Source organism: Lynx canadensis, chromosome A2 (genome assembly GCF_007474595.2).
Source record: "Lynx canadensis isolate LIC74 chromosome A2, mLynCan4.pri.v2, whole genome shotgun sequence".
Classification (NCBI taxonomy): domain Eukaryota; kingdom Metazoa; phylum Chordata; class Mammalia; order Carnivora; family Felidae; genus Lynx; species Lynx canadensis.
Window position 1 is genome coordinate 156,644,278 of NC_044304.2, and position 10,961 is coordinate 156,655,238.

The following is a 10,961-nucleotide window of genomic DNA, read 5'->3' on the forward strand; positions in this document are numbered from 1 at the left end:
AAATTAAAAATAGAACTACCCTATGGCCCAGCAATTGCACTACTCGGTATTTATACAAGAGAAACAGGTATGCTGTTTCGAAGGGACACATGCACCCCAATGTTTATAGCAGCACTACTAACAATAGTCAAAGTATGGAAAGAGCCCAAATGTCCATCGATGGATGAATGGATAAAGACAATGTGGTGTATATATACAATGGAGTATTACTCGGCAATCAGAACGAAATCTTGCCATTTGCAACTATGTTGATGGAACTGGAGGGTATTAGGCTAAGCGAAATTAGTCAGTCAGAGAAAGACAACTATCATATGACTTCACTCATATGAGGACTTTAAGACACAGAACAGATGAACATAAGGGAAGGGAAGCAAAAATGATATTTAAAAAAGCGAGGGGGACAAAACACAAGAGACTCTTAAATATTGAGAACAAACAGAGGGTTACTGGAAGGATTGTGGGGGGGGGGATGGGCTAAATGGGTAAGGGGCATTAAGAAATCTACTCCTGAAATCATTGTTGCACCAGATGCTAACTCATTTGGATGTAAATTAAAGAAAAAAATAGAAGCTCCTGTAACAGGCAAACTAAATGAATAAAAATTTTAAAAAATAGATATATAAAGCATATCTATACATGTTGCCCACTTTTATTTCTGCATAGTGTTCCGTTATAGGGATGCCCATTCTTTATTAGTTATCCCTCTGCTGATCATTGCTTATTGTGTTCATTTTATTGTGAAAAAATGATGCTATAAATATCTTTATACATCATAACTCCATACACATTGATATTTCTGATAAATCCCTAGACTGGGCACTTACAAGGTAGATATGTTAAAGGTATTGGTTTCTATTAACACCAATTATATTCCAAAGATTTTGGATTGATTCACACTGACACTAAGACTGTGTGATAAGAGCACTCTTGATTTCCTGATCTGCTACTAACCAAAGATATGATCATAATTCATTTAAATTAAAGACAACAATATTAAAATACCTTAAATGAGAAATCAATTGGAAAACCTGCTGAAGTAGAAAATGTTTTGAAAGTTAAAAATTACCAAAACTGATTCAAAAAGAAATTAAACATGTTTCCTAAGTATTCCTAATATGGAAAATAATTGAATTCATAATTTAAAATGCTCCCACACAGAAAACTATAGTTTCAAGTGGCTTTACTGGTATATTCTATCAAATTTTTAAGGAAGAAATATTTCCAATTCTACATAGAATTTTCCAGAAAATTGAGCGCAAGGGAACACTGCTCATTAATTTTATGAGGTCAGAATTAAATCTTGATACCAAGGACACTGAAAGAAAAGAAAACTAAGAACCAATATCCCTTGTGAATATGAAAGGAAAAATCCTTAGTAAAATATGAGAAAATAAAATCCAGCAATACTTAAAGAGAATAATGTGCCATAACAAAAGGATGGTTTTATTCCAGATATGCAAGGTTGGGTTAACATTGGGAGATTAATTAATATAATTCATCATATGAACAGAAATAAAGAGAAAAACCACATGGTCACTTAAACAAGAGCAGAGAAGGCATTTCACTAAAATCAACATCCACTGATGAAAAACTCTGATCAAACTAGGAACAAATGGAATCTTCTTTAAACTCATAAATAGAACCCACCAAAAATCTAATTCTAACATGAAACCCAATGATGAAAGACCTAATTTCTTCCTCCAAGATAGGGAGGAAGGCAACAATATCTGTTCTCACCACTTCTATTCAACATTAAACTGGACATCCTAGCTAATGCATTAAGGCAAGAAAATGAAATTAAAAGCATACAGTTAGTAAATAAAGAAAAAATATTTATTTGCAGATTACATAATCCATTATGCAGAAAATCCTAAGAGATCCACAAAACAAAAACAAAACCAAAAACAAAAACTTCCCAGAAATAATGAGTGATTACCAGGCCCACAGGACAAAGGCCTCAATATATAAAAATCTATTGTATTGTTACATACTAGCAAGAAACTAGAGATGAAAATAAAAATTATAATTTATAATAAGATGCAAAAAATGAAATACTAAAAGATAACGAACTGTACATGACTATACACTTGAAACTATAAAACATTGCTGATACAAACTGAGAAATACCTAAATAAATTAACATTGTATTTTCATAAATCAGAAGCTTGAATTTTGTTTAAATGCCTTTTTCTTTTCAAATTAGTCTCTAAATTCAATAAAATGTCACTCACAATCCCAGGAAGTTTTTATTTTAATATTGAAAAGCTGACTCTAAGATTTCTATGCAACTATGAAGAACTAAGAAGAGCCAAAAGAATTTTGAAAAAGAACAAAAAAGGTGGGAGACTCACAATACCTTATTTACAACTTAATTTAAGTTACAGTAATCAAAACACTATCTTACTTACATACTATGATTAGATCAACAGACATATAAACCAATAAAATAGAATAGAGAATTCAGACACAAATGCCAACATATATCTTTAATTGATTTTGACCACATGAAGTGTTGGTGAAGGTGTGGAGAAACTGGATCTTTCGTACACTGCTGGTGATATAAACAACAACAAGTAAACATACACTTACCCTACAAAGCCATAATTCAACTTCACTCTTAGATATTTTCCCAAGCTATAAGAAAACACACATCCACAAAAGACATCTTCATGAATGCAATTTTATTCACAATAAACTCGAAAAACCCAAGTGATGATTAATAAGTGAATGGATAAATAAATGGTACATTCATACAGTGGAACACTACTCAGAAACAAAAATCTATTGATAGATGCACCATCATGGATAATTCTGTACAGGGCTACAGTAAGCAAAAGAATCCTGACATAAATATTATTATTTCATTAATAAGCTCAAGAAACAAAAAATCTGATCTATAATAACAGAAAACAGCCTGAGGTTAGGAATGAAAATGGAGATTTATTCAAAAGGAGCACAAAGAAACCTTTAGGGTGATGAACATATTTTATAATTTGGTTGTGATAGCTACATGTATGTATACATTTGTTAAAACTCACTGAAATTTACACATCAAATGGCTACATTATTGTATGAAAATTAACATTAAAAGTGTTGAAAATATTTTTTAAATAAATCCAAACTATAACAGGAGAGGGCTCATCATTAGGGGATTGATGGCTAGAGAAATGAGGTAAGGTTAAGTGAAGTATAAAGTTATATTAAGTGCAAAGTATATAAATGAAGGCTAAACAGAATAGGTAGACAAAGTAAGGTATGTCGAATATGGTTGTGGATTAGGTGTGAGGATGGGGAAAGTTAAAAGAACACAAGGTGAAGACCAGGCTTAACTAACCCTAATGGATGTCAGAATGTAACAAGTAATTTCCAGACCATTCTCCAAACAGATGTTCTCTTTGACCACGTTCTATCACCTTTTTGAGTAACTTTCGGCAAGCACCTCTTGAGTTTACAAACAAACTTTAGTTTGTAAAATGGATGACAGATATAAACCACCAGTAAAGCTTATAACATGAGAGCACAATTTTAAAATATTCGTCTTTGGTGAAAGTTAAAGGATCTCAAGACAGTGAACAATCGTGGATAAACTATTGAGATTAGAATCAGGAACCTGAATGCTAATTCCTTTTCATACCCACTAGCTATGTTATATTCAATTCGGTGTGTGAGTGTTCAACTCTCTGGCTTTGGTTTTCTCTTCTGAAATATCAGGGCAGTGAGGTACAGGATGTCTGACCTCTCTTTCAGAATCTCTACCTTGCCCAAAGTGAAGGGGCAAGGAGCAGAAACTGAGCTAGTCCTTGAGCCTTGTAATGATGCACTGAGCCTCTCAGCCTCCTGCTGAGGCTCTCCACTCATTGCCTTTGGTCATGGAACCCCTCTGCAAAGCTAAACTTTTTGTCAGAATCAGCTCTTTCCAGATACCATCGTGGGCACTCATAGACCACACCAGACTCGGTACCTAAAGTTACCCTTGATTACTGGATTGTTTATGTGAGTAAAGCTGGTGACTGCCCAAACTCAAAGTTGGCCAAACCTGAAGGCCATTCCATGTCTATATTTTTTCCATATTCCACATAAGCACACTAGAGACACAGGCAAGAGGAGAAGTCAACATGGACCAGAGAAAGAAAGAGCCACCTTGATGATCTAGGAGGACAGATAGGGTTATTACCCCAAGTGCTGAATGCCTGCCCACAAAAGAAGGGATGAGAGAAAATTATCCTTACTTGCCTGCCTCAAAAGTCTGCTAACTGACCTTCACGTCTGCCATCACTTCCCTCTTTCTACTCTGTTCTCCCCATAACTGCTTGAGTGATCTTTTAAGACACAGATTGCATCAGGTCTCTCCCCTGATTAAAACCTTCTCACTGCTCATTGGTCACTGTCCCGAGTGCTGTAAGGATCTATATGATTTCTAGAAACGCTTCTCTCTAATGTCGTCTGTGTTTCCCTTCCTTCACCCCATGCTGTCCGGCAGCACTGACATTCTTTTAGTTCTTTCAAGGGCTTTAGTGCATGCTCTTAATGCACTCTTAATGTGCTCGCTCCATTCCCACCCAGCTTTGCCTTGTTCATGCCACACACAGTTAATGATCACTTTATTTTTTTAACTTTTAAAAAATGTTTATTTATTTAATAATTCTTTGAGAGTTATTATAAATAATCTCTTTGAGAGAAGAGAGCACAAACGGGGAAGGGGCCAAGAGACAGGGAGACACAGAATCCAAAGGAGGCTCTGAGCTATCAGCACAGAGCTCAATGCCAGGCTCAAACCCACAAACCGTGATATCATGACCTGAGCTGAAGTTGGATGCTTAGCCAACGGAGCCACTGAGCCACTGAGCACCCCATGATCCTTTCTTATAGGGGCTTTCCCTAACCTCCACAGACATATTCAGGTTCCCTGTCAGGTGTTCTCCAAATACCCTTGTAGTAGATGCTATGTGCCTTCCCCAGACCTCCCTCAGGACCAAGGTACTTGCCCCACCCCATAGCTGAGGTTATCCCTAGAAATTGCCCTCAGTTAAGCAGAAGTGCCTCCACCAAGATTATAGCCTTTCCTCTAAGGTAGGCTGTACCCAATGACCTGTAGATGCGGGAGTGCAAATGTCCAGCTCCTGTGTTTGAGGTAGGGACACAAGTCAGCACAATTCTAAAGAGCCATCCTAGCTCCAGGGCTCCCGGTGGGATTGGTTCCTCCTGGGGTTGAAGCCTTTGTGGCAACTTCATCACCAGTCAGCTTCCCCTCTGCCCAAACATATTCTCCCCCACATTTTTACAGGAATTGTCTCAAAGATCACTCCCAGGCTTAAGACAACCTGACAATTTCTTTCCTGAATGATCCACAGTTTTAATTATATATCTTGTGTGTGTGTGTGTGTGTGTGTGTGTGTGTGTGTGTGTGTGTGGTTTCACTCTGTATGGTATATCTCTTCACCAAACATGCTCTATCAGGAAAGAGACCATGTACACTATGTTTCCCGCTATATTTTCAGCACACTGTATGAAAGGTAACTGCTATTCAAAAAATGTTCTTGCTGAATGATCTGTTCTTAATTTTCAATCAAGTTGGACTCTTTCATAGTTTCAAAAACCATTTATATTTTTCTTTATTGAACTTACCAATTTAGAAGGGAACTTTATGCACAAATAAAGCAAACCTTTATTTTAAAAAATAAAAATTGGGGCACCTGGATGGCTTAGTCAGTTAAGCCTCTGAGTCTTGATTTCAACACAGGTCATGACCTCATGGGTTCATGAGACTGATCCTTGTTTCAGCGTCTGTGCTGATGGAGCCTACTTGGGATTCTCTCCTTCTCACTCTCTCTCTGTCCCTCCTCTGTTCACATGCACTCCCCCTCTCAAACACTTAAAAAATTTTTTGTAACACTTTATTTATTCATTCATTCATTTATTTATATTTTTATAGTTAAATATTTTATTCTTATGTGGTTAACTTTAAGTCTTTTAGTATCCTGGGGTCTGTGCTTTCCTCAGAAAAGTCTATGTTCATAATCCAAGTAACTAAAAAAGGAGTGAAGAAAAATGAACATAGTTGCAGAGAAATAAGGGTGTCTATTAAGTGCACTAAATACAAGCTGTGGTGACACTAGAATAGGAGAGACAAAGGAGAGTAAGAAATCTTCAAAGAAATGATGATTGAAAACTTTCCAAATTTTATGAGAAACATTAATGTACACACCCAAGAAAATCAATGAACTCCAAGTGAAATGAATTCAAAGAGATCTGCACACAAATACATAATACTAAAATTACTAAAAGACAAAGAACAAATCTTTAAAGCAACAAGAAAAAAATAATTCCTCACATACAAGGAGACTCCATTGATATTAACAGGTGACTTCTCCTGGAAACAGTTAAGACTGAAGGTAATGGGATGACATATTTAAGTGCTTAAAGAAAAAACATGGTCAATCAAGAATCTTATATCCACCAAAACTACCTTTCAAAACTGAAAGCAGAGGAAAGACACATAACTCCCAGAAAAACTCAGGGCACCAGGGTGGCTCAGTTGGTTAAGCATCTGACTTTGGCTCAGGTCATGATCTCATGGTTCTTGAGTTGGAGCCCTACACTGGGCTCTGTGCTTACAGCTCAGTTCCTGGAGCCTGCTTCAGATTCTGTGTCTCCCTCTCTCTGTTCCTCCACAATTTTCTCTCGCTCTCTCTTAAAAATAAACATCAAAAAAAAAACCTCCCAGAAAAACTCAAACAGAAAATTTGTTGTTAACAGAGTCTTCATACAAGAAATACCAAAGAAATTTCTTCCAACTAAAAGCAAATCGTCCCATCATCTACTGCTGGGTGGCTCAATATCTCCACCCAGTTCAGGGCTGGCTGGAGTTACTGAGCGTTACCATTTAATCAATACCTTCCTGAGGCACCTGGGTGGCTCAGTCAGTTAAGAGTCTGACTCTTAAATTTTGCCCAGGTCAAAATCTCAGGGTAGTGAGGTCCAGCCCTGTGTCACTAATAGCATGGAGCCTGCTTGGGATTCTCTATCTCTCCTCCTCTCCTCTCCTCTCCTCTCCCCTCCTCTCCTCTCCTCTCCCCTCCTCTCCTCTCCTCTCCCCTCCTCTCCTCTCCTCTCCTTTCTTCTTCTTCTTCTTCTTCTTCTTCTTCTTCTTCTTCTTCTTCTTTTCTCTCTCTCTCTCTCTTTCCCCCTCCACCCACTCACATACATTCTCTCCTTCAAAATAAATAAATAAACTTTTTTTAAATAAAAAATAATGAAAATACTTTTAAATTCCTCCTTCGTTCAAATACCTTGCTCCAACATGATGAGCTTCCTACACTTGCATTCTCAAAAAAACATGCCTTGTATTTCTGAAGAGCTGCAAGTTGAGAGGGTAGCTTCTCATTTCTGTGGTGCTCCCCATAGAGAAAATCTATGACAGGGTACTGAGACACTTGGATTTCAGAGACAAAGAACCACAAGCATCATGAAGCCTAAAGTCTGAGTCTGGAAGTAGTCTCAACAAACATAGTAGATTTAAGCAGTTGTACAACACAGGATCCTTTCTCTAGAATTAGTCATTTAATTCTTACTTGTCTCAATCCCCATACGTCCCAATACCAATATGTCCCAAAATATTTCATATCTTTACATCACTAAGACTTACTAAAAGTATTCCAATCCCCGTATCTCCACTCTAGATTGGCTCTGTGGCAAAGAGTATATAACATTGTACGTACTTTGCACTAGCAATGGGGCCAGCAGAGAAAAACCAGCAGAGAAAGGAGAACCATAGAATATTTAAAGTGCATACAGCCATTGCGTCAAGAAATTACACAAAATATAGGAAAATCTCTACAACAGTTGATAAAGAAACAAAGTGAGCATCTGCCCCTTGGGACTGATTATGCCAGATGCCTCCCCACCCCTTCTTCCCACATTCTTCCTTCCCTAGGAAATACATCCTCAAAAATGCATTGTAGGAGAATTAATTGAAGGATACAGAGCTATAAACATGTGTGTATTACCTTTCTTTAATCATCCCACTTCCCAAGGATATTCCTCCATGGTTCAAGAGGGGAACCATCACAAACTGAGGAAAGAGATTCTAGTGTGCAGAGAATAGGTTTCATTTTTATCTGTCTTGTCTTCTCCAACAGCACAGATTGGAGGTTGTACAAAACTGATCTTTGAAAAGATGATAATTATAAGAGAGGAGCTAGGGTTTCTAGGTTAGTGAATAATTTATACTGAAGACATTGCCACCCAAAACTGATGTAGAGAGATTTAATCCTTTACCAGTCGACAGCAGCGTTTCATACCATCCCGAAGGGCCTCTTTGACTTTGTCATTCCTCAGGGTGAAGATGAAAGGGTTCAGGAAAGGGGTTACCACAGAAATAAACAGGGAAACTATCTTGTTGTACTCAGCAGCCTGTGTTTGCTTAGGTTTCACATAGAGGAACAAGCAACTGCCATAGCCGATCACAACAAAGGTGAAGTGAGAAGCACACGTAGAGAAGGCTTTCCTCCGGCCCGAGGCTGTGGGGATCTTGAGGATGGTAGAGATGATGTAGGTGTAGGAGACTATTGTTGGGGTCAGTGAACCAATGATAATGACAACAGCCATTAAGAAGAGAACAAACTCTGTGAAAAGAGTGTCACCACAGGATAGTTTGAGCAGTTGCCCACGTTCACAAAAAAAGTGGTCTAACAGATTTGACTTGCAGAAGGTAAATTGAAATGTGGCATAGACTGGCCATATTTCAGAGAGGAACCCAAACACCCATGACACAATGACCACCCAGATGCAGGTGTGGCTGTTCATAATGATGTTGTACCTCAAAGGGTTACAGACAGCCACATAACGATCCACAGCCATTGCTCCCAGTAACACAAACTCTGTGGTCCCCACAGCAAGGTACAGGAAGAGCTGGGTGACACATGCAGCCAGAGATACTGTGTGCATCCCAGGAAGCAGCAATCCCCAAAGCAGCATGGGCACAGTAATAGTTGTGATCATGATCTCCAAGGCAGACAAATGACCAAGGAAGAAATACATGGGAGACTGCAGACGTTTATCCACACAAACAATCACAATGATGACTGTGTTTCCCATTAATGTCACTGAGTAGAAGAAAAAGAATATGGCAAAAAGAATGTGGTGTAGTTCTTGGGACCCAGGAAAGCCTAGAAGGCAGAATTCAGTAGCACTAGAAATATTCCTCATCATATACTCCTTTTTTCTGCTCCTTGTAAAATCTAGACATCAGAGACTGGTAACATGGCTCCACATAGTCCTGTTCTCCAAAGAGAAGGAAGACAGGTTAGGATGAGAAAATATTTTCAACTGAAAACCTGGTGACATGCCCGACTGCAATGCTCTGTACAAGGTCAGACATAAATGTGATCACCTTCAATCTAGCACAAGTCTGCCTGTCTGGAATAGGGGAAGACTCCTGAATCTCTACTGAGGATAAGAAAACGTTCTCTGTCTTTTTACACCACAGGATAGGCCTTCTCTCCAGGGACAGAGGATAAGAGTGTCTAAACTGACCACTTATGAAGCTGTGTTGATCAGCCACACCAGTCCGGGGACCGTGTCATTCTTCTTATGTTAACTGTAGCAGATGACATAAGGGTGTTCTAGGTGATGGTCAAATCATGGAACATTGAACCCTACACGTCATCCTTACTGGTATTGTCTAGACCCAACTTGGGGTAGTAGAAAAGCAGCAGAGGACTAAGACCAACACCCCTGCTCTCCCCAGAGTGTAAACTTCCATGGTACAGAGCAGACACATCTACAAATGAGAGCTCTGGAGCTTTCTGGAGATCATTTCCCAGGGCAGAATCATTCTTCCCTAAACCCATGTGCTTTGCAAAATGTCAGGAGAGAGGAAAGGTGGCACCTGTCCCTAACAAGGATAGATCTGAGGCCAGTAGCCCCTGTGGATGTCTGGATCTTGACCTCTCACTTTATTCATCCCATTACTCAAATGTCATCTCCTCAGAGGATTCTATCCAGTAACCCTACACCAATTAGGAATAACTTGTTCATTTTTGGACTTTACCATTCTTTGTAGCACTTTTTATTACCTGATATGATATGTATACTAATTTCATTCCTTCATTGAACATTAAGCAAATTCAGCAGTGGATAGAACAAACAAAAATTCCTGCCCTGTGGAGCTCACATTCAAGGGGAGGGTGGATGCCAGATTATATACAAGACAAGTAAGTACAATTATGATGCTAGTCTATTCATCATGCTGGAATAAATATAAGGCAAGGAAGAAGGACAGGAAATCTAATTTCATGTATTCACAGTTCATCTATGATACTAGAATATAAACTCTATGAAGGCAAGGACATGTATATATATATATATATATATATATATATATATATATATATATATTATTATTGAGCTATAATGTCATGCTGATAAATTTTCCTACATGATGGTTGCTTGGATGTGTGCTATATGGTTAAATAGTACTTGATGCTCATTAAAGTAGTTGGGCCATACCCCGTGGAGCCTACTCTTCTTGACTTGCTTTCATGGCTCACATTACCATTTTCCCTTCCTCACTTTCCTTATTCATGTCACCTCCTCTAAGCTTCTGTGGGCTGGAATGATGGGAAAACAGGTCAAGGACAGGACTGTTGGGATAGCTCTCAGTGATCTACATTTTTATAATGTCTATATAATGAGCACTAGCTGAAAAAAATACAGAAGAATGTTAGCGGTGACTGTTCTTAGTACTGGGACAGAGAAGAATTGAATCTGCTCTCTGCTGTGTAGAGAGGATTTGGAGATGAGCCTCTCAATTCTGCTGCTCCACTATTCTACCCCTCAGAAGCTAGGCCTCCTTCTTGCAGGCAGCCAAGCCCAGAACTCTATACTTGATCTTCTCCTACTGATTCCTTGGCAGAAAGCAACTGTGAGAAGACACTCACCTTCATGGAGTGGTCTCTCCA

The 10,961-nt window shown here is 38.6% G+C and overlaps 1 protein-coding gene across 1 annotated transcript; it reads right to left on the reverse strand.

Annotated features, from left to right (window-relative positions):
• Positions 1 to 8,265: 8,265 nt before the first annotated feature.
• LOC115500922 (olfactory receptor 9A4-like) lies at positions 8,266 to 9,210 on the reverse strand. The gene has a single exon (XM_030295692.1). The coding sequence runs from the start codon at positions 9,208 to 9,210 to the stop codon at positions 8,266 to 8,268; it is 945 nt and encodes a 314-aa protein (XP_030151552.1).
• Between the last annotated feature and the right edge of the window lie 1,751 nt (positions 9,211 to 10,961).